Source organism: Clarias gariepinus, chromosome 7, assembly GCF_024256425.1.
Source record: "Clarias gariepinus isolate MV-2021 ecotype Netherlands chromosome 7, CGAR_prim_01v2, whole genome shotgun sequence".
NCBI lineage: Eukaryota > Metazoa > Chordata > Actinopteri > Siluriformes > Clariidae > Clarias > Clarias gariepinus.
This window is the reverse complement of record NC_071106.1, coordinates 27,254,694-27,280,350: the sequence shown is the minus strand read 5'-3', so window position 1 is coordinate 27,280,350 and position 25,657 is coordinate 27,254,694. Positions and strand designations below refer to the sequence as shown.

Here is a 25,657-nt window from a genome sequence, read left to right as displayed (position 1 = left end):
AAACATACACAGTACGAAATGTAGTGAAATGTATTATACGACTGCTATTGACCCTAAAAGAGAATTAAAGTTTACAAATAAGAAATAAATATAAATAAAAGAATACGATAGAAATTAAATAAAAAAATTAAATTAAACTAGGAAAAAATAGAACTAAAAATAAAAATAGAAATGTGCTAGAAAAAAATGGAACTAAAAATAAAAATAGAAATATGATATGCATAAAAATAGAAATATACTGTACATAGAAATATGATGTGCATAAAAATAGAAATATACTGTACAAATTGAAATATACTGTACTGGTGTGCAAATATGCATAGAACAAAGTGTCTTTGTGCAGAGGTTATTAAAGTGTCTTTGTGCACTGGTCCAGGATGTAACCGTAAACATGTAGTGTAGTTGTGAAGGTAGGTGTGCAAAGTTATTAAAGTGTCTTTGTGCAATGGTCCAGGATGTAAATGTACAACATGTAGTGTAGATATGAAGGAAGGTGAGCGTGTAATTGTCCATAGTGTTCATGGATGTAAAAAGATTAATAGATTTGATCAATTATGAAAAGATTGTGTTAGTTCGTGGTTGTGGTTGAGAGACCTTATCGCCTGCGGGAAGAAGCTCCTCCTTAGTCTCTCTGTGTTGGCCTTCAAGGAGCGGAATCGCTTCCCAGACCGCAACAGAGTAAACAGTCCGTTATTGGGGTGGCTGAGGTCCTTCACGATCTTCCTGGCCTTGGTCAAGCACCGCTTGCTGTAGATCGAGTGCAGGTCAGGGAGCTCGATGCGGATGGTGCGCTCAGCTGATCGCACCACCCTCTGTAGAGCTCGTCTGTCCTGCATGGTGCTGTTCCCGAACCAGGTCGTGATATTTCCCGTCAGGATGCTCTCTATGGTGCAGGAGTAGAAATTCCTGAGCACCTTGGAGGGCAATCTAAAGTCTCTCAAGCGTCTGAGGTGCTAGAGACGCTGCCGGGCCTTTTTTACCACGGTGTTGATGTGACAGGACCATGCCAGGTCCTGCGTGATGTGAACACCGAGGTATCTGAAGCTGTCCACTCTCTCCACTGGGCTCCTGTTGATGACGGGGGTCTGGTAGTTCCTCACCTGCTTTGTACTGAAGTCCACTATCAGCTCCTTTGTCTTACTGACGTTCAGGAGGAGATTGTTTCTCTGGCACCAGTTCTCCAGATTTCCAACCTCCTCCAGGTAGGCCGTCTCATCGTTGTTCGTGATCAGGCCCACCACAACAGTGTCGTCAGCAAACTTGATGATGGTGGTGGAGCTGGTAGTGGCCACGCAGTCGTGGGTGTACAGAGAGTACAGCAGGGGGCTCAGAACACAACCCTGGGGGGCTCCAGTGCTGAGAGTGAGGGAGGCTGAGACATGTCCGCCCATCCTTACTGCCTGTGGTCTGCCAGTCAGAAAATTGGAGATCCACTGACACATTGATGAGCTGAGTCCCAGGTGCTCCAGCTTGGTGGTAAGTGTGGAGGGAATTATGGTATTAAATGCAGAACTGTAGTCGATGAAGAGCATTTTCACATAATTCCCCCTCCGAGAGTCCAGGTGAGTGAGAGATGTATGGAGGAGATGAGAGATTGCATCGTCCGTGGAACGGTTTGGACGATAAGCGAACTGTAGTGGGTCGGTTGTGTCTGGTAGTGAAGAGATGATGAAGTCTCTGACCAGGCGTTCAAAGCACTTCATCACTACTGAGGTGAGGGCTACAGGGCGATAGTCATTGAGGAAAGCAGGATGAGGTTTCTTTGGGACAGGAACAATGATGGATTCTTTGAAGCATGTGGGGATCACCGACTGTGATAAAGAGATGTTGAATATCTCAGTGAACACAGGTGCTAGCTGGTCTGCGCAGGCTCTGAGAATGCGGCCTGAGATGCCTTCTGGTCCTGCTGCTTTCCTGGTGTTCACTCTCTCGAAGGCTCTCCTCACGTCATGGTCGGTGATGATGAACGCGCTTCCGGTGCTGGCAGTGACTTCCTGTCTGCAGCCGTTAGCGCCGCTAGCATTAGCATCGCTAGCGTCTTTAGCTGCAGCCTCGAAGCGAGCATAGAAAGTGTTCAGCTCGTCTGCCAGAGACACGTCTGCGTTTATCATACCGGATGTTGGTGCTTTATAATCCGTTATTGTCCTTAATCCCTGCCACAGGCTCCTAGAGTCAAGCTGTTGGAGTTGTGACTCTAGTTTCCTCCCGTAGCGCTGCTTCGCCTCTTTCACCGCCTTCCGGATGCTGTATGACGCAGCCTTGTATGGTTCCATGTCCCCCGACGCGAGGCCCGTGTTGTAGGCAGCGGTGCGAGATTTCAGAGCGTCGCGGATGGTTTTATCCACCCACGGCTTCTGGTTGGGAAACGTTTTAATAGTCTTTTTTTCTACGGTGTCGTCCGCTAGTTTCCCGATGAATCCCACAACCGCTTCCGTAAACACGCTGACGTCATCGTCGGAGCTGTTTCTGAACATGTCCCAGTCTGCGTCATCGAGTGCGTCCTGTAACGCGGCCACCGATTGGTCCGTCCAGCGCGCGACCTCCCTCTGAACCGGAACTTCCTGTTTCAGCCTTTGTTTGTATTTTGGCATGAGGAAGATGGCGGCGTGGTCGGATTTACCAAACGGTGGACAAGATTGTGCCTTGTAGCCGTCCTTGACCGTTGTGTAGCAGTGGTCCAGTGTCCTTTCGCCCCTGGTGGGGCAGGTGATGTGCTGATAAAAGTTCGGCGCTGCGCGTTTGAGGTTGGCACTATTAAAGTCCCCCGCCACAATAAGCGCAGCGTCCCGGTGTTGTGTTTGTTGTTGTGTGAGTGCCTCATGCAGCTCGCATAAGGCAGTGTCCGTGTCCGCTTGTGGTGGAATATAAACGGCGCTGATTATGACCGATGTAAACTCCCGAGGAAGGTAAAAAGGACGACACATGATGGACAGTAGTTCCAGGTTTGGTGTGCAGGAGCGTGTGAGAGGAACAACGCTCGCACTGTTGCACCAGCTGCTGTTCACCATTAAACACACGCCGCCTCCCCTTGACTTCCCCGAGTCCCGTGTCCTGTCCATGCGGTGAACCGAGAAGAACTCGGCCGGCTGGATGGCGTGGTCCGGCACCGCTGGGTTCAGCCATGTCTCGGTGAAGCAGAGGAGATTGCAGTCCCGAATGTCTCTCTGGAACTTTATCCTGGCCCTGAGGTCATCGAGCTTGTTTTCCAGTGACTGGACGTTGGCGAGCAGGATGCTAGGCAGAGGTGTGCGGTGTGCACGGGCTCTCAGCCTGTTCCTGACGCCGGCTCGTTTCCCTCGGGGCCGCCGCTTCGCGTCACGTCCTTTGTTGTCCCTCAGGATCTCACTCGGCCAGCTCGGATCCGGAGTTAAAAACGTCGAATTGTGAGTACATTGTATACCAATAGAAACAAGAGTGTCTCTATCATAACTAATGTACCCCATGGTGGTAATTTTGCCGGTTTTAAAACGCTGTAAACTAACTTAAAGAACAAAAACAAAGAAAAGGTGGTCCGAGCAGTCGTGACGGCAGCCGACCTCACCGGCACCATCTTTGGTGGGACCAAGAAGATTTTCCAGAAAGGGCCGGTGTGGGTACAGGCTTTCATTTTGTCCAAGCAAAAGCAACACCTGATTCCACCTGTTTAATTAGTCATGCTTGGCTCTTAATAGCCTTTCAGGTGGGGCATCTGCTTGGTTGAAATGAAAGCCTGCACCCACACTCGACCTTTCTGGATAACTGGTCTATAGTCAAGAGACGTCTTTATGGAGTAAATACAGGTACTTCACAGCAAGGTGTAAACCACTGGTAATGCTGAATAATAGAAAAAATCAGATTAGACTTTGCCAGAAAATTTGCCAGATTCTTTGGACTGATGAAACAAAAAATAGCTTGACCAGAATAATGGATAAAGAAAAGTATGGAGAAGGAAAGGAACAGTCCATGATCCATAGCATACCATATCATCTGTCAAATGGGATAAAGACAGTGTTATGGCATAAATGTGCATGACTGCCAATGGAACCAAAAAGACCCACTAACAAGCAGCAGATGAAGACACTAGCTGTTAAGGCCTAGAAAGCATCTCAAGGGAAAAACCCAACATTTGGTCATGTCAGGGGGTTCTAGACTACAACAAAGGATTTTACGGTGGCCCTGAAGTGCAAAACAAATTAACAAAACTGAAAACAAAATAACAAAACCCAATACAAAATAACAAATTCAAAACCAAATTAACAAAACGGAAAACCAAATAACTAATATCTGACTGGCCGAGAAGTGCAATACAAATTAACAAAACGAAAAACAAATTAGAAACCAAATAACAAAACCCAAAACTATTTTTTTTTTTTTGGAGGGGGGTTTTGTTGTTTTGTTTTTGGTTTTGTTATTTTGTTTTCAGATTTGTTAATTCGGTTTTGAATTTGTTAATTTGGTTTTGAATTTGTTAATTTGTTTTCAGTTTTGTTAATTTGTATTGCACTTCTCGGCCAGTCGGATACAAACCGGAAAAGGTAGGTATAGATTGCGAATAAAATGCTTACCGCTAATTGCACGAGACATCTGTCACTCAAGATATACAGGAAGTACTGTAGTAGCGGTAGATTTGCGTGTGTATAAATGTGCAAACATTATTGTGGTTTCAAATATGGCGAACTTACGGTGGCCCTGAAGTCATTTTTGTTAATTTTTTTGCACTTCACGGCGATCATAGTTTAAAGTGAAGCAGAACACACAAGAAACAAAGATAAAGAAGCAAGTTCCTACTTCCTGTATATCTTGAGTGACAGATGTCTCGTCCAATCAGCGGTAAGAATTTCATTCGCTAAGTATACCTACCTTTTCCGGTTTGTATCGGACTGGCCGAGAAGTGCAATACAAATTAACAAAACGGAAAACAAATTAACAAATTCAAAACCAAATTAACAAATCCGAAAACAAAATAACAAAACAAAACAACAAAACTCCCCCCCTCCAAAAAAATAGTTTTGGGTTTTGTTATTTGGTTTTTAATTTGTTTTCCGTTTTGTTAATTTGTATTGCACCTCTAGGCCAGTCAGATATTAGTTATTTTGTTTTCCGTTTTGTTAATTTGGTTTTGAATTTGTTATTTTGTATTGGGTTTTGTTATTTTGTTTTCAGTTTTGTTAATTTGGTTTTGAATTTGTTATTTTGTATTGGGTTTTGTTATTTTGTTTTCAGTTTTGTTAATTTGTTTTGCACTTCAGGGCCACCGTAGGATTTTCATCTAATCATTAACGGCAATCTTTATGTGTGTATTTTTTTGCTCCATTATTCGTGAGCCTTCTAAAAGTGTGTGTGTGTGTGTGTGTGTGTGTGTATGACAATGGCTACAATTCCTGAAACAAAAAACAAAACAAAAACAAAATAGCTTTCTTCCGAAATTTATTGGCCCAACAAGACACACTGATCAGCCATAACATTATGACCACCCACATAATACTAAGGGGGTCTCTCCTTTTGTAACGTTTTGACACTTTTCTATCAGAACCAGCATTACCCTTTTCAGGAAATTAACCTACAGTATCTTTTCTGTTTTGGAATCGGACTACACAAGACATTCTTTGCACCAGGTTTTTGGACCACTATTGGTAGGTCCTAACCACTGCAGAGCAGCAACATCGATTGTCGCTTTGACACAGTCTATTCATCAGCCATCATAATTTGTCTTTTGCTGATTTAAATAAAAAGGTGTCAGTACACAGACCCACTGTACCCAAAGTTAGGTGGGCGGTTATTGGTGATTCATGCATGTTTCTATATAAATAAAAAAAGGTTAGGTCTGTACATTGGTCAGAATGGTTCATTTCTGTCATTTCTGTCTGTATGCCTGTCTGCTTGTCCAGTCTGATTTTGTTACAGCATCACACAAATCTGAGTGAACAGAATTTAATGAAACTTTGCCAGTAGTTAGGTGTTTGCCTGAAGTTAAACCTTTTGAGCAGTTATTGTAACGATGCGGAACTTATGAGGGGCAGAACCTCATGAAAATACTTTGCACTGAACTCCGCAGAGTTCTGAACAGGCAGAGCCACTGTCATTTAGAGTGGTTGCTAGGCGACGGCTGAGACATCACACCAAATGAGTCTTATTTCTGGTAACCTAGGTGCCAGAGCAGAGAGTAGTGCTGGGGTTCTCTTGGCTACAACGTCACAAACCTCGCATTGACTGGCCGACACGTTCTGTCTCAACCTGGAGGTGTCAGCACACACAACTACGCCCAACCCCAGTCACAGCGCCTCCTGCCCCAGTACCCCTTACTAATGATCTTCAGGGCTACTGAAACCCAATTGGAAGGCCCACCTTAAACTGGTTTACACCTTGCACCTTATCCCCCCCTCCATACAGCCACCCATGGGACGGCATATACTGGTCCCCAAACCCATTAAAAAGTTCCGTAGGGTCCAAATTGACTCTCGGACGTCGGGAGCAGTCCATGGAGAAGGAGGTTGTGTAACAATGCAGGTCCTATGAGGGGCAGAACCTCGTGAAAGTACTCTGCACTGTTCAGAATCGGCAGATCCTCAGGGTGCTACTCCGTGGATTTCTGATGAGGCAGATTCGTGATTATTTAGACACGTGGTTGCCAGGCGACGCCACCGCAGAGGCAATCAGCATGGTCACACTGCATCTGGTGGCATGTCTATTTAAGGGCTTTGTTATTTGAGGGTTCCGCCCTGAGTTTAAAGTGTTTAAAGCACATACATATAATTCCTCTGTAAGGGCGAACACCCCGAGAGTATATCAAAAAGTTTCTCTTTATTTTCCAGAGCCTCATTCAGTCTTGCGCAGACGACGGGGCTCTGTTTATGTTGTGTTTTTCAGTTTTCAGTTTTCTTTTGTTTCCTTTTTAGTTCCTAATTAACAATTTCATGCTATCTCTCACGGTGAGGTCTTCCCATGCATGCCATAAGCACTCTCACAAACTCCAGTTTTGTTCACCTCCTCAGGAGCCCTGCGTTAGGGCTATTATTAATATTATTACATCTCGTGGTGCGGCTCTCCAATCCGCACCACGTAACAGTTATGTGCCAGATTACATCACAGCATCTAGAGTCAATCGACATAACAGCTGTCACAATCCTCACGAAACACAAATGAAACACAAATTCATTGTATTGATAAGTTAGGCAGAGGGTTCTGCCATACAGACAGTCAGCTATATATGAAGACTTGAACATAAAATAATAATATCACTGATTACATTAAAGCCAATCAGCATGCTTTGAGCTTTATTTTCCCTGTTTTCCCATTACTTAAACTAGTGTACGTATGTATACATTCAAGTAAGAAATTAGGACATCCTATTAAATATTAATTTCTTTATCAGGAAATGTCAACATATTGATCCCCTGTTTTTTATTATTTGTACCAGTAGATAAAGGTTATTTAATTGCATGTAAAAAAAGCTTATTATGCATATTTTTAACTAAATAAAAAAGTTAAGACACCCCATGTTTACAAATTTTTTTTTAATTAGAACATTTTAAAGGAGGTGTGCCATATTTAAACTTTAGATAGTTAGTTTGCATAGCTCAATCAATCTATCACATTCCAGAACCCCTCTCCCAGCTGAATGGCGCCATCCCACTAACCTTATCTCATATCTCATTGTAAAAGTATTAAAAACTCCAACCGTATGAGCCCCACATGACAGGAAACATTGGGCTAATGTTTGGGGGGAACCACGTTGGGGTTGGCTAAGTCCCGCAACCACATCCAATTAGGTCAGTCATCTGTGGGATGGACTGACTCTGTGGGGTCAAAAACCAAAGGTCCAAACAGGCTTTTCATGTTGTCAGGTAAACAAACAAAGCTTCATACCTTGCCGAAAATTGATGCTCGATCCAAACTAAGCAGCAAGATTAAACCCAAGGCTCTGCTCTTGTGCCTTTCTCAGATCTAGTAACCAATACTAGAAGAATTCCATAAATTTTTTACGTAGATTAGTTCAATAAATTCTTGTTTCTTTATAAAGAATTGTTGACTTGGTCATGTATTTTAAAGTCTAAACATTTGCCCAGATCTTACAGTAGATTACTTTGCTCATAATTGATAAGTATCAGGTTTTTGTATTATCCTTGTTGGCCACAGGATAAACAGGATTGGTAAGATACACTCAGTCATGCTATACGGTGGACGGATAGAAGATAAATTGTAAATAAGTTTAATTAAATCAACCTGAATTGTAAAAGATTTGATTCACCTCTTACGACGAGCTGAAACCCTACAGTGTCAACATGGTAAGATCCAAAGAGCTCTCTGAGCCATTTAGAGAGAAGATTGTAGATACAAACAAGTCTTGTAAAGGATATAAAAAGACCTCAAAAGAATTTTTAATTAGCCATTACAAGTGGAAAACATTTAAGACAATTAGCAAGATGGCCAGCAAGATGGAGGTGAAAGTGTCATGGTTTGGGGATGTTTTACTGCATCAGGACCTGGACAACTTACCATCATAGAATCCATTATTATGAATCCTACATTGTATCAGAGGTGCTTGATGTGAGATCATCTGTCAAAAAAAATTTAAGCTGAAGTGGAACTGGACCTTACAATGTGACGATGACCCAAAACATACAGGTAAATCCACCAAGGACTGGGTGAAACGGAAACAAGTGGGGAGGTCTGAAATGGCTAAGTCTAAGCCCAAATCTAAATTTTGAGTGATTTGAAATGGAATGTGTACAGCTGCATTGAGAAGTGGCAATACCCCTTATCAACTGATGACAATTTAAAACAAGATCAGAAATCACTGATGACATTTCCTAATGTCCTAATTTTCTCTCACACACATACAGTACATACATGGATACATACATGGGAAAAAAGCTATATATAAGCTGTAAGCTCCACTAGAAAGATATTCTTTTCTTTCCATGAAGAAAAGGACCGCGTCAGGTCTTAAGGTAGTGTGGAAAACATCTGGGAACTGGAGACTGTTCTTTAGGTCTATCCAGTGCTTGGACACTGCAAAAAACTTGCCCTGGTTTCAATAGGCCCTGGTGGCCTTGTCCCATCCTTGACGAATGCTATTCCTGGTGGCGGCTTGCTCTTATGTTGACATTTTCTGGTCCTCTCCTGCTCTAGGATGTCAGCTAGCACATGCAATACTTTGTCATGGCACCATCTGTACCCTGGGCAAGTGCAGTCCTGCATCTTGTCAAGATGTGGGCATTGTTCCCTTTTGCCCGCAGAGCTTGCATGTTGGGTTGTCCCTTATCACTCATCTGTGCCGTTTCACAGGGTTTTGAAAGGTGTCAAAGATGGCTTTAAGCAAGAAGGAGATCCGGTATGGCTTAAACCTCCATGGGTCAGACCCATTCTCTTGGGGAGATCCCACCTTGTCCAGGCCCCTGGGATCCTAGCTCCACAACCTTTGCCTTCCTCTGTTCCTCCTCCAGGTCCCTTATTTCTGCCTGAAACAAGACTCTTTTCGCCACCTATGACAGTGGGTCATTCCAAGGCCTTGCCTTTCTTTTCATAGTGCTCCAATGAAGTCTGAACCTGAATTGTTTTTATTCCAGCTTCATGCACTATGATAAGGCACTGTCATCAACTAATAAAGTGTAACTAAAACTGGAAGAAAGACATTATATATTGAATTTTTTAAATTGTTTTGTAATGTTTATGATCTCTCACAATCTTTGTAATTAAAATGTTTTTGTAACCACAAAGTGCATATACAGCATAAGACGATAGATCAAAATTTCAGATTTTAGTTCCTGATAAATCTTGAAGTGCGGTTGTCAACTTGTCACACAGTGTCACAAAGAGATTGAATCGAGGGTACAAATTCAGCCATATCTTTAATAAATGTACATAAAAAATACAAAGACATAATACATGACATGACATGCCCTACATTAACATACTGTAGCGTTTTTCACCGCTAAACAGGCACTTGGAGAGACGAGTGAGCTACTTTGCTGCCCAATGCAAATGGCTGGGAGTAATTTATTTCTCTTCTGCACGTAACCACAAAAACACCACATCCAACCTCCATAAAACACGCATCTAACACACACACACACACCCCTGGCCGAAGCCACTAACCCAAACACCTTTTCCCAACAGGGTGAACACAAAACAATTCCTCCCGCAAAGCATGATGGTAGCCAATCAAAACCCCACCCACGCCACAATACTTTAGTTTACACAAGACAAATAAACAATGTAAATATAGCATTTGGAATAGGTATTCGATTGATCTGAACTGCAGACAAACTCCATTGTGTTTATTTCAGGGTAATACTCATGGGTTTTTAAATAAAATAAAAAATAAAAACAGTTAACAGTCATAGACATTTTTCTTATGCTATTTCACACAACATCCAAAAGAGGGCACAAGAGTGTTTCTTCGCACAAGCGTAACAAATTTAGTTGAAACATATCCAAAATTGGGTAATGATACAAGGTGTTCTAAATACAAGTATGCAGACTGTAACAAATCCAGTGGGCGCTCTGACGAACCACAGAAACACTAAAGGTAATTAGTACTCTCTTTTGTTTTGTCCATTGGTACACTACCAATTCAATTCAAGTATTTTTTTTTCTATTTTTTCCAATTTTCTCTCCTAATTTAGTGGTATCCAATTCCACCCCATCACTGGAGGCTCCCACATTAAGCATCTACCGCCAATCAATCGGGAGGGCACGAACAAGCACCATTTTGGTCTAAATGAAGCATAATGCAAACTTCATTGTGGGCAATGCATTATGGTGCCTGCACTGCATCGGAACATAAAGCAAAAGTGCTGATACTACAATATTACATCACAGTAAAATGCAAAATGTAATGCATCTTAATGTAGCTGGCTTGCATGTAGTAGGAGAACCTGATGTACCTGATGTCCCTAAACTTGAGGCCAACCTTAAAGGAACATGATGATAGCCTGTCAGTGGAGTATGACCCCATAACATAGTGCAGCATTATTAAAAGCATTGCTAGCTAACATTAATGCTGCCTGTGTAAAACTAAAAATTTATCCTCCATACAGTACATCAACAGACTGAACCAGGGGCTTTCCCAATTGTCCACATGGGCCACTAAACAATTAGTCCAAGACATCACAAAATAAAATAGAGAATTAAATAGAAAAAAATGCAGATGAAAATTGATCTGCCTTGCTGTATGGTCCAATAGAGTTCTGTGGATACAGGTTTCGACAGGGTGGAGTGGGGCAGTTTTAATCTGGTTGCCTGGTTATGTTGGTCCAAATGACCAGTTTGCCCCTGCCTCCACCTAATGATAGGAATTGAATGCCTGATTCATTTCGTGGCATATTTGCCTTAACAGTAAGAGAAGAGGTATGGTTAGCACTATCGCCTAGCACCTCCAGGGTCCGGGTTCGATTTCCGGCCAGGTTCGATTCCTGTCTCTGTGTGCATGGAGTTTGCATGTTCTCCGTGTACTTGGTGGGTTTCCTCCGGGTACTCCGATTTCCTCCCACAGTCCAAAGATATGCATGTTAGGCTAATTGGTGTTCCCAAATTGCCTGTAGTGTGTGATTGAGTGTGTGTATGTGTGTGTGCCCTGCGATGGATTGGCACCCTGCAGGGTGTACCCTGCCTAGTGCCCTAAGCCTCCTGCAATAGGCTCCAGGTTTTGAGACACAAAGGTGCAAAATAAACCAGTACATTGAAAAACAATTAATACTTTAAGTGATTTTTTAACTCAATTGAGTAAAACAATAGGACTTTATGCCTAGTGCCCTAAGCCTCCTGGGATAGGCTCCAGGTCCCTGAAACCCTAAATACCAGATAAAGCAGTATAGAAGATGAGTGAGAGTGAGTGAGTAATTAGCCTTAACAGTGATTGAATTTTCCACTGTATACCAGTTGTGTAAATGAGCTCTTAACACAGGATGTTAACACACCTATGTGGTTAATGGTGTTGGATTACTGCTTAGAAGAGTTCAAACCCTAGCACTGCCACAATTTTACTGTTGGGCCCTTAAGTAAGATCCTATACTTCTCTGATCTATAAGGAGTTAAACGTAAGTCACTCTGGATAAGTATGTCTGCCAAATACCAATAAAAATGCATCACGATGTGAGTTCCTGTGGTTGGCATAAACCAGGTGATATATTCTCATATTTTGGCCTATCATTATTAAAGGATTATAATTACTGTACATATAGTAAAACAAAGCATTATGTAACTGGAAAATGTAATATTTTCTGAGCTTTGTACTGATGCATCCCCCCACTTTATCTTCTGTCCAGGGAATATTGTTAACCAGTTCCATACTGCAATTAAGCCAGCTGCTCTTCCTAAAAAACACAGTTAATTTAGCCACATGGAACATTCAAAAGAGTGGCCTTTATATACTTTACAAGGAAAAAGACCCCCCTAAAGCATAGCAGCTTGACTTTCTACACAATTATAATTACAGTAGTTATTTCCATCTCCATTTTTTCCATCGCCTCCCACTTGCTTTTTTACCCCATGCATGCCCCATGCTACGTTATAATGTGGAATTTACATGGCATTTTCAAAAATCATGTACATTTTGTTTTTTTCATTGTTTACACTTTATGAAAGCAATCTGATTTCAAAATGATTTCAGTCCGCACATGGCAAAAATCTGATTTTGCCTGGCAGTCTGAACAAGGTCTCAGCAAGACTCTAAACATTTAAGCGGTTTTTATTTTCATCAGCATCTGCATATGCATAGGTATCACGCTCACCAAGGATCAGCATCACCTGTAAATCATCCTCAAGCGGGAGCAGTGCTTTGAGCGGTATGCTGTTCTCAAAATAAATGTAGCAGTTATGTGAAATTGCAGTATGTCCTTAAGAAAATCTTATTGAATAGTTTCCATAAGTTCCAGAAGTATACTACTCCAATTGTTTAGAACATAAGGAAGTAGAATAGTAGTGCTGTATGTAACCATGGTTCTGTGTGATGTTGAGGAACACAAGGGACAAGGGAAAATGACAAGAGAAAACATGATGGGGCCTGGGCCCTTCTGGAAAGAAACTATCCTTGTGATCCTTCAGTATAATAACCTATAACCCTATTTGAAATCTCTACCAAAACTGTTTTCATAAATGATGTTTGGAAAGGTTTTTGATACCTCTCATATTTTGTTTTGTCCTAAATATGCACATCTGAGTACACAGTTACTGCTGGTTTTAGTATATCCAGTTTGCTATTAGTGGTATATCAATAACAACAATATCTAACACTTGCAAGCTCAACTTCAATTTAACCCTGGTTGCCCTACACCAGCCTGAACTATCAACTAGGCTTCAGTCTCTTATATAAAAAAGTTCTAATCTTGTAGGCATTTGATCTTTCAATAGGTTGCACTGCTGTGAGAAATTATTCATGCAGTAATTTTGATTTTTAAATCTCTGGCTTACCACATGCTCACTCTTCTCCTCTGAAGGTTCCATGCTTGCAGGATTTGGGTGACTCTGTTTCAGATGTCTTGTTTTTTTACTTAGGACTTGTTTTAGCTCTGCATGAAGTTTTTCCTTCTGAACCTGAAAAAAAAAAAGACAAACAGTATAAAAGTGCAATTGTTTGTCAACTGGCAAGTCTTGAGCCTGGTCAAGACATGCATTGAACTACATAAACGATGCTGGGAAATCATACACTGGGTGCCTATAACCTTTAGGTCATTCTGCCATTTTCATTTGTTAACTTTAAATGTGCTTTCTTGCATGTAACCCATATACTATACAAAGAAGCAGTGGCGGCACTTTAAGGCCTTCAAAGGCCTTATATTAAAATAATAGTAATAATAATAATAATAATCTAGTCACTTAAATGACTGTTTTATTTATAAACAGTTGAACTGGATCTTACAGCCATCTTTAAATCATTGTTATTTGCACAAATTTAACATCCAGTCTCGTACTAGTAACATCCAGTCTCGTACTACAGTCTAGTACAAACTCCCTACTACTTGCTACTACTACTCTGATGCACACAGGGCTACGTGCTCTACCTTACAATCACTTTACAGTATATAGGCTTTACTACAAATACTCAAGTATTTTGATGGGGGATAGGTGAAGGGCCTTTTTTTATTTATTAAACTTTAGAGAGCTCACTTACTTTTTTTTTTCCTGTACAGGGTGCTAATCCATTGCAGGGCGCACAGACGTATACACATTTACAAACTATGGTCATTTTGGGAACGCCAATTAGCCTAAGCTGCATGTCTTTGATCTGTGGAAAAAAATCTGAGTACCCAGTGAAAACCCACTAAGCATGGGGAGAACATGTGAACTCCATGCATACAGACCCGAGGCAGATATCGAACACGAACCCTCGAGGTGCAAGGCCACAGAGCTAAAGACTACACCACCGTGCCGCCACTTTAGAAAGCTACTCAAGTTTAATTTAGATGTCTAAAATATACAGAAAACAGCTTGTTCGTGTTCATATAGCAATTTCCAATTGATTCAATTTGGAGAAGATATGGTAGTTGGTGGTCAAAAACACTGTTTAAGTGTAGACTAGGCTTTTCTACTAACTACAAATGATGCAAGCAACAATAATACTAAATTTACTGGCATAACTATTATACATTTAGATAAAGCCTTAACTACAATTAAGTTAATTGTAACTAATTTGCACCACTTTACTCTGTCATCAGTTAAAATTATGGTATAGTAGAATTTAGTAGAAATACTTTTATAACTGGCACTCACAACTCTTTCCGGGCTATCCTGACCTTCTGTGGAGATGCAGAGGCGCTGGCTGATTTGAGGCACAGAGGGAGGCCTGTCTGTTGGAAGTGATCTTTTGTCGTTTACCTGCTTATGAAAAGACATAAAGAATGGATAGGCTGGCACAATACTTGTGGATCACAAACCAGGAGCTATGTTATGTTTAATTTCAGTTTCTGAACAAGGCAGAGTACTCAAGATTGCTCAGCTCTCTGTCACAAGAATGAAATCAAAATATTTCTAATATCTGAATTCTTAATTTTGAATAGAATTCTCAGTACCTGAATACTGAGTATGTTAGTATTGATCACTGTATACGGATTATAAAGACTATTTTGTACCTTTATGACTTATAAAGGGGTTGTGGAGGTGGGGTTTAAGTTAAAATGTAACTGTATTTATTACCTTGTGTACTGGCATATGCCCAATATGTTAATGATTCACCTAGGGTGTGAATCTTATTTTTATTATTATTATTTTGTAGTTGTTGTTGTTTTTTGCAGAAAATCACAAGCCCTTTTTCCACAAGTACTTTTTTAGTGTTCTTCTGTATTTCTGCTACATGTGTAACAGCTTCCAACTGACGAGTTATTTTGTTGAACTGTGCATCTGAAACGCAAGTAAGTGCCTGGTGTTATAAACACACTATTATTGCAGATATGGCTCTGAACTACATCTAGATTAAAATTACCTTTAAATTCAGTAGCATCCTGATTTCCCAGCTCTGTTACCTCTCTGTACAGGTCCTAACCACTGATACTCTGCTTTGTAGTCATTCTTTAGTCTATTTTTTAAATTCTATGTTCCTAAAAACATCAATGTGTCATTACATCTGCTTATTTTAGGAAAAAAAATCATCATTATTTAAAAAAAGGACCAACCCTAATGTTGCCGCCCCTCTTTTAATTCTTTGGTTTAAAGATGGATCATCTGATCATAGCGCGTCTCAGTGCAAATACAACCTCAGATGTTCAATAATATATAAGCTTTTCATTTTCATTATTTATTTAGCAAAAATTAAGCCAAAATAAAAACCTATGAGCAATATTAAGTACCCCCTTACTGCTTGCCCAGGGTTTAAGAGGGTAGGTTGCAGCCAGGTGCTAGTAATCATCCCCTAATTAATTAATCATCAATGGTCTTAGATAAACAATTTTTGCTGCACATCAATTTGGAAAAGGTTATTAAACCATTTCCAAACAAAAAAATTCAGCATTCTACAGCGAGTTAGATAGAAGATAATTAACAAGTGGAAAGCATTTAAGACAATTAAAAATCTTCCCAGGAGATGGTTGTTTGAAGTTGTATTTGCCTAATACCGAGACCTGTTACGATGTATACGAGAATGGCTGTATACAGTATATCCATACAACTTAATTTTTTCCCCCCATAAAGTTAACAAATGTGATGGTGCATTTTGTTTTTAAGAACATAGCATTTTGGTAAACAGAAATATTAATGCACTAAACTAATTCCAAACTATTAGGAGTTCAGGTCAAAAAGCAAGAGCCAGCAGTGACCTAACCTTTTCTTAAGAACTGGTGAGTGCCAATGCAAAATCTAGGGGACCCATAGACTTACTGTAAAGCAAACTGTGTTGATTATGTTACTGCTAGCAGTTTGGTGCAACCAAATGTGACACTATAGCTAATAAAATAGTAGATGTGTGAACTCACAGGTGAATTAGAGTGGCTGTCCTCGCATTCTCTGTCTGAGTCTAAAAACAAAACAAGTCATATGAAGGTATACAGTATAATCAGATATAAATAATGCAGTATAAGTATCACAGAGCCAAGTTGTCATTGACCATTTAAACCAATTTAAATTGGCCAATTTTGCTTTGCCACTTAAGTGTAAAAAAATGAATAAATGAAATGAATAACATACATTACTATTCCCTGACTTAAAAAAAAAAAAAAAAAACTTAAAATTATTATTATTATTATTTTTTTTTTATATAATTTGTACTGTATTTTTTATTTTTATTTTTAAGTGATAGTTAAGTCTCAGTCAATGACAACTTTATGGCATTTTATGAATCAGAGTCCATTTAAAAGTTCAATGAGCCACATGATGGCAGCAAATTCACTTATACTTTTTACAAAATGAAACCATGACTAAAACAACTGTTATATTTATTTTCTTTTTATTTTGTTTAACTTTGACTTTTATTAAGAGTATGCAATCTAATAATGTGTGGAATATATGACCTGAAGCAGATCTGAAACAAAATGTATTAAGGGACACCATTCATTTCCATTGTCAAAAGTTTATTTAGATACTGTTTGATTTTTTTTTCTTCTACCCCTTTGCAGGTACTCCATCAGCTCTGTCATTAGTAATCTCATGGGTTGTGTTTTTGTATAACCTCAAGAAGTGGTTAAGTTCTAGCTTTCTAAATAGGGCTTAATGTAAACATGAACCCCTCTGTTCGGTGCTTAAACATAGACACTAAAAGGTCTCTCCTAGAGGCACAAACTGAAGAATTCTTTAAGATGGGAAATGGTTTTTAGGCTTATGTCAGTGCTAATTTGATGCTGCTTTTTTAAAAAACATTTGCTTCTTTTTAGACAAATGCATCAAGGTATGTTGTGATCAAACCTGTGTTTGTTATGCTAAAGTGCTCGTGGTGTTATTTTAATAAAAAAAAAACACTGTGTGATTTTATGTAACGTGCCACAAAAATGTTATGTATAAAAGATATTCACCCCTGCAAGTGTTTTTCATATCCACATTTAATTCTGAATGTTCAAGCAATCAATCTTATCATTATAAGCTTCCCTGATCCCTATGCTTGGCATTCCTCCTGTTCCTCAAGTGTGTGGAATTAAGAAAGAAAAGAAATAGTATAATACTTTTAAAAAACTGTAAAAAATATATTTTTTCATTAATAACAACATGCCAAAGATATACACCGTTCAGCCATTACAATAAATCTCAAACATTATGTCCAGTATTGCATAGGTTCTTGTGTTTCCCCTGGGGTGGCTCTGGCATTTTTGCGCATGACTCTGCTAGCCCTCTGGGGGTATGCTGTCATGTCTGGCATGAGAATATTAGCAGCAGATCCTTTGGGTGCTGTGGGTTATGGGGTGAGGCTTCCATGAATAAGACTTAGGCCTATTTGTCTAGCACATGTCACAGATGCTTGGTCGGGTTGAGTTCTGCAGAATCGTAAGTTTAGATCAACAACCTTAAACCCTTGGCCTGCTAAGCCAATGCAACTGGCTGTGATGTTCTGGGTGTTCTGATTGTGGAATTTTTTTTTTTTTCAGTGAATGATGCTACATGGACAGAACACATATTCATACAGTAATAAATATGTTAAATTGTTAACATTATCTGTTTACTTGATCATGCAAGACGTTGCTATAGTTACCTGACACTTTTCACATTCTTTCCATGGAGCTTTTTACTCTCAGCACAGAAGGTTTGCTAAGTATGCAATGCCACACCCTTCTCTGGTTGCCAACAAACATTCTAACGGTGTTCCCTGTCAATCTGCATATTTCTCATTCCTCATCATGAGGCCAAGCCAAGTGGCTGTCGTAGTTATATAAAGCATTATTCTGTTAACCAGAATGTGAGTCAGACATTAGTATGTATTCAAATTGCAGTTATACATCACATAAGCTGTGTGTAAACAAAGCAGTAAGCAAACAGTGTGTAAACAAAAATCCAAGTATCGGATCAATAGTGAGCCACTATTAAGCACAAGAGAAGAAGAGAAAAATGAATTGTTCTCGGAAATGATCCCGAGAACAATTCAATTTGGATATAAAAATGCCCTTACTTATATCCAAGTTACAGTAGGCGTTTGAGTTGCATTGTTTAAAAAAAAAAAGAGGTTTTAAAGTTGTAGGATGTCAGGTTTCGTGTGGCTATTTCAGAAATTAAGTGCAGGATGGCAAGTTATTCCGAAGTGGTCTAAAAGTGTTAGGGTTAGGAGATAGAGTGTTTTCACTTTATAAACCAACAAAGACTATAGACTGATTTTTGCACTGATTTCAGGACAAAAAAAATAGTGAGCTTGGAGTCAGAAGTGCAAAGTGGATTCTTTATTTTTATTCCATTGAGCTTGGAAGTCCTCGTGGGGTTACCTTATGTGTAGAATGCAGGGCGATGCGGAAGGAAGGAGGACTTGGCCTGTGTTAATTGATAAAAGTTTGTGTGTTTTAAAAATACTACTAATAATGGAAAATCATGCATAAATGCAAATATACATGGCAAATAAACAATGCCATAACTAGATGGCACAAGGATGCGATCTTCTGCAATTTTAGATGGTTTTGATCTTTAGGCATATCTACAATGTTTAAATGTAGCTCTCTTTTTTGTTTGTTGCCTTTATGTTTCATATTAAGCAATTTACAAGAGAACTATTATTAATGGTTAACAATTAATCATTCATTTCCTTTTACAGACTGAACACCAAATCCCTTTAAAGGTGTTCCGTGGTTCAATACAAGTAGACTCATCATATTTTCTATCAGGAAAATCGAAAAGCCTGAGGTAGTGTCATCAAATAACACAAGTCACAAAGTCAGATTAAACTTGGATGGAGATCTTCCGATGAAGGTTTTGAGTGTTTTTTTAAACTAGAACTGAATTTGAGTAGTCGGGTTTCTGATTTTAATTTAGAATGATATTAAATAATTGACAAGCAATCAAAGAAAAAGAGTAATCATAACCACGGGGTCATTCAATGCGAGTTAGTCCAGTGTTGTGACTGTCTGCGTTCTGCTGAATGTGTGTGTATAGATGTGTATGCGTTATATAACTAAATGACTGAAATAAGCAGCTGCACTAATGTGATGCTATGCCCTCAGGGGTGGTAAGCAGAATGTTGGTGCTCAAACATGATCTTTATTTAGATGCACAATACTGTGACACATCTGCCTGCAAAATCAACAGTTTAGCACCTGGGTGTGTGAGGGTCCCTGCTTGGTGGAGCTGGGGCTTGAATTGCTTTCTGACTAAAAGGTCAGAGCCCCAACACACTGCACTACCACTGCCCTTATTTAACACTAGGAATGTTGCTGTGTACATTTAGGATAATAATATCTCTCCACAATTATTTAAAGAGTTTCTGTAAATGTGTTTCTGTTATTTATAAGACTATAAATCACTAAATCTTTTTTTGGTGTAGGGCAGGATTACTGTTCAGTGTAACATCCTGCTATACTGCAGGATTCTTTTCTGGGTATCTCAGTTATTTTGGCAAGGGCTTTTCCCCTCATTGTATTCTCATAAACAGTGAATTGACAACAGCCAACACTGACCTTTAGTCTACGACTGACGTGGGATTTTTCCACTCAAAGCTACGCATTGCTTCTCCTGTGATTTTTTTTTTCTTTTTCTAAGTGTGGGACTACAGCTTTTGTTTTGTTGTCTGCTGTGTGTGGTGCCATACACTGTATATTGTGTTTTATGCAAAATCAGATAGCATTGCTATTTCTCACTGGTCCTGTGACTGTATTAAGATGGGTTGAAAATGTCTCCCTCTGTCTGCCTATCTCTCTATCTATCTATAGTGACATCACACCCACTCTCCTGGACGGCAACAGGAAATGGAACAGTGTAAACAGACTGAATATGAAATGTTTCTGAAAACACACATACACACTTGACACAGACAAACCATACTGTTTTTGGAAAGATTTAGTTTCGAAATGAATAAAAATAAATCTAAAAACCTTCCAAAATCAACTCTGTTATACTTCAGTATCAGTCTGCTTCGGGGAAATTTTTATTGATTGATTGTGTACAGTAGGTGTGATGATGCATAACACACCGACCAGTCCTAACTGACTCAGTAACAGGTGTTATGTGTCAAATTGTCTTCACCACATTGACACAAATACAGTCCTGTTGCCAAACCTACTACACAGTCTACACATTTTCAGGCAAAAGTCTCTACACACTGCTTTAACACACTGTGCCCTTAAAATCCAGAGCATTGTTAGCCATATTTTGCATTACTACAGTATACTGTATTCACACACATGCGGTCAGAGTTGTGAATATAGGGTGACGTATCCTTTTTTTCAGAACAGCTTGGGCAATGTGATGAATTGGATTTGATTTCATTTTAACCAACGATACAAATATTACTAAGCAAGAACATTTAAAAACAGTCATATAGGTAAAAAAAATAGCTCAGATACAGTACATATGAGAATATGCTTTTAATGTTATTTCTGGTTGTTTCTGCTTTTTCCCCTTCAGGAGTCTCCACAGCAAATCATCTGCCTCCATCTAACCCTATCCTCTGCATTCTCTTCTCACACCAACTACTTTATGTCTGCTCTCACTGCATCCATACAGTACAGTAAATCTCCTCTTTGGTTATTTACTAAACCTTCTGCCTGGCAGTTCCACCCTTAGCATCCATCTATCATCAAAATACTAATACAAGCATTTGGTGAGTACACAATTTTTTTTTGTGATTGAATTCCTGCCTTGTGGCAGCGGTGCAATTTATGTGTTACAAAAGTAATGATAGCTTTGTTCCTACCTGACATACACTATCTAAAACCCAAATACACAGTTTGCACATGTCTGTAACCTCCCTCGTTAAAAGAGTCAGGACGTCCATATAAGCAGTTGTTGTTGTTTTTAATCATTCATCATCGGTCATCCATGCCACTTGAGTTATTAGGGTTAACATTCAGCTATAAAGTTGACCATTGTTGCTCCACTGAAAACACATCACCTCTTTCTAAACTCTCTGGTCAAATAGACCTCCCTACAGTACATACTGTACCTGTCAAACATTCATTGATTCACTTTCATTTATTTTGTCAATTTTCTTCATACTTTTTAGACACAGTCTATGTTAAATAAACAGTATCCCCCCTATCTCTTCATATTTAATTAAATGTAAATAAGTGTCTGAGATTTTTTTTTTAAAGATGCTGATTACAAAGTTTTGAGTCATTTAAATATGAACTCAGTAAGTTGATATTTGCAAAGGGCCTCCCCTTAATAACAATGTTGAGGAAAACAAATATATTCACAACCATTCTAATAAAAACAACATCTTTAATGCTGTCATTTGCAGTAAGCCTTATTTCCAGTCTAATAACAGCAATGAGGCCTTTAGCACCCATGTTGTCCAACTGCCTAGCTAGAGTGTTATCACACATGATTGCTGAAAAGACTGGGGATCCACCTGTCTCATAACCACAAACCTGTGTTCAGTATACAAGAAAATCAAAAGTTTAAAACGTTGAGTGGGTGTTAGCATTTGAATTATCTGTTTGAAACAACCAAATGCTACGCCATGGATCACTACCAGTGTACTCCTAAGTTATGTACTCCTTTATACTCCATACTCCTGAGAGAATGTGAGTTTAGTTCATTACAGCTTATAAAATTAAAACATCCTTGGAGTAAAATACATGCAGAAGCTGTAGTTTTTAATACTTTAAAATCAAGCACAAAATAAATGGAGATAGCCTGAGTTGCATGCTGCTTCGTGCAGAAACGAAAGATTTATTCATTATTTAGAAGGCAGGGGTCACTATGAGGCATTCGTACACTGCACTGAGATTTATATTTAGATTGTCAACAAGTGTTTCTTACTCTCACTGCTCGAGACACTTTTCTGTATTGCACCACCAAAAGGAATACATAATTGTATTCTGTACATAATTGTATATACTGTAGTTTGCAAGCTGGCTAAAACGTTAAAAATATATATATATGATATGATGATAGGGTATGATAATATACAAAAGGTATGCAGTTATTACATTATTATATTTTTAAATGATAACGCGTGCTAATGTATAACTAGTCTCCTGCTATGTGTAGCGGGAATATTATTTCTATTCCTGCCAAATCATGCACACCAAATGATCTGCTCCACCAAATGTAATTCTTCCCAGACTGAGGTTTCAGATCTTGGATCTGTAGGGTTGAAACTAGATCTTAACACTTTCTTGTGGGTACCTGCAACATGAATAATATGCAAAACCCCTTTCACAGCTATTTCCTAATTAGATACACTGATGTGCATAAAGTTGAGCTTTGCCACATGACATGCCACATGTATTTCACCAAGTTGCTGATGGGAAATGCATTCGGGTTGACTGAGATAGCTGGGCCCATAAGTCAATCCCACTGCCAGGACTGCATGACACTAGTGAAGAACTGGAAGCCATCTGAGGCAGATATTTATGGGCAAAAAAATGTGGGTGTGATAGATTATCATTACTTATTGCGCATGTATGCCTCATACATAAAACTTGGGTACACCTCAATGTTGTATCACCCATCCCAATGAACCACAAATAACTCTGCTGTTCTGTATTTTTTTAGTCAAAATTTTCTCTACCCGCTATGTTTGTCCAATATTAATCCAATTTCGACTCAGCACTGGCATTTTAAATTGAAAGCCATGTGCAAGACCAGTCTAAAAAACATTTAAAAATAATAAACACCTCCATGATTTCACTACACAGTGCTATCTTAGCTATGGCATGTAAAGACTTGGGTCTTATGACTGGAGACTGCAGCTGTTGCCTCTCTGTAAAACCAATATAGAGACAGCTCCAACACACACACACACACACACACACACACACACACACACACACATACAAGCCTGCATACTTCATAGCTCAGGTCAAGTGTATATGGCAATGCCAGCCTACAAAGAAATTTCACATGCTCACAAGGACCACTGGCTGCAAATTATAGAAAGAATTCACTGCTTATATGAAGAAACACATATGTATAAAGTTGTTTACTCATAATTAATAGCAAACCTAACATGGATAAATGGTAATTAGCATCAATTCACAAACACAAGTCATGCAGTGCAGCTAAAATTACTTTAACCATACACGCTTCTGTTTATATAGAACCTGATCGACTGTATTTGTTTTTAGCAACAACAAAAAAAAACTTTTAAAAGTAAAGCAGCAAAGTATGAATCTTCTACAGATAGATTGCAATACTGAATTGCATCATGACAGGAGAGTGTTTTCAAGTGAAGCTCTACGCCCACACCCCCTTCTAATGCTACTTGTGATACGAGTGTTTATTCATACAGTACAGATCTGCAGATTATTTAAATATTTAACCCTCATTACTACAAATGCAATGTCTATCTAGCAAAAGTTACAAGGCATTCAATCTGGAAATAACACTAATTCCAAAGGCCAAATGTGGATCTACACATCTAAGTCTAAAGAGAAACTCAAACTACACCTTAAAAATATTAGTTTATTTCATATAATGCAACCTCAGATACTACACTCTTTATATTTAAGTTTTTGTTAAATAGTACTATCATATTTTATATTGTGTTATACAAGTTCTATGGTTATAATACATGGCTGATGTTCACAAATGGATATCAATATATCTGCTGTTATATCTATTAAGCACCGGTAAATACCAAACTCTAAGGTGGACAGTTTTTAGGGAATGAAAGAGCCTTGTACCTACCGTAATCAATGTGTCCCTCTCTAACTGTTCCTGACAAAAATAAAATAAAATAAATAAAATCTCCAAAAGTATTGATAAAATCACAGGAACGTACACAGACTTATTCTCTGCCCTCTGACAGCCAAACTTCTGCCCTGACTGAGCTTGGCTAATTTAGAGAATGGAACTACATTTGCAACAAGGCAATTGGGTGAAGCCCACAGGATGGCCCATGTAGGGAGGGAATAAGGGCAAAAGGACGAAGCCCAAGGGATAGCCCATGTAGGGAAGGAGGGAGGAAGGGAGGGATGGCAACTGGACGAAGCCCAAGGGACAGCCAGTGTGGGGTGAGTGGAAGCAAGCAAGGAACAGAAAGGTAGTTTGGCAGGTTGATTTGAACTCCTTTTGCTACTTCTCTAGCATGAAGAAAATGGTAATTTATGTTCCGACATTCAAGAACACATTTTAAATATTATGAATACTGAATGTTTTCTTCCATTTAAGCCCCACACTATGGGTCGCATTGAATACTAGGTCATATTGAATTAGATCACATATGCATTAAGCTCATGTGAAAACCTGGAGCAAAAGAATAATGGCCAAATGAGTTGCTTAAACTCTGTCATTGTTGTGAGCTATAATAGTTAAATTAGATTAGGAATGGAGTTCAGCGTCAGCAGAATAATGTTAAAATAACATTCATGTGTGAGGAGTATAGGGGGTGGCGTCACACGATAACAAATGTCACGTGACTTGAGGAATTGGTCACAGCACATACCTAAAAAGCACTCTCATACTAAAATGTGATTTCTTTTTTAAATCACTGTTAAATTTTACACACACACACAACACCACAACCACGACCACACCCACACAGAACAGATGATAAAGACAGCATTAGATATTAAGTTTTAAAAACCTAGTGATTGTATCTGATGTGAACTCTTCCATGGGCACTTTCAGGAAGTCTGTGCTACACCCAAGCAGATAAACACATAATTCCTTCTCTGATAGATAAACCAAGTGTGGCAGCAGAACAATGCAGACGCCCTTCCCTGTTCACCTCGGCCACCATGTTTAACATTACTTACAAAAAGGAAAGACGGCTCAGGAAACAGGTCAGAGAGAGCCTAAATAGACACTTACCCTTCCTTTATTATTTAGTCTTTAGCATTGAGAATATAAATAATTCTGTATTCAAATATTCCACAAATGCAGAATGCCAGAGTTCTAGATGCTACATTCTAAAGCTCTGTAGGACAGAAATATATATTTTTGCATTTAAATGATATTTCTGAATTCATACTTCTGTGTTTTAAGCCAACTCACAATATTTTTTCAGTTTGAGTGGCTAAAAACAAGGAGAACACTGTTGCTAGGTTACAGGGTAAAGTAACTGACAAGCATAAGCTAGACACTAACCGCAGTTTACAATTTAGCTAATGTTTATAAGTATTTTTTAAACAAAGGTGGCCAAAAGAATTAAGACAACACATGCCATGTATTATAG

General features: G+C 39.1%; 1 protein-coding gene across 1 annotated transcript in view; it reads right to left on the bottom strand.

Moving 5' to 3' along the window:
- The window catches only part of prx (periaxin), a 43,164-nt gene that overhangs the window by 16,750 nt on the left and 757 nt on the right, over positions 1-25,657 (bottom strand). Inside the window, exons 2-5 of the mRNA XM_053500117.1 lie at positions 24,169-24,198; positions 16,386-16,426; positions 14,692-14,796; positions 13,393-13,515 (exon numbers count right to left, since the gene is read on the bottom strand). Of these exons, the coding sequence (XP_053356092.1) occupies positions 13,393-13,515; positions 14,692-14,796; positions 16,386-16,426; positions 24,169-24,198 (299 nt within the window). The remainder of the gene's footprint in view (positions 1-13,392; positions 13,516-14,691; positions 14,797-16,385; positions 16,427-24,168; positions 24,199-25,657) is intronic.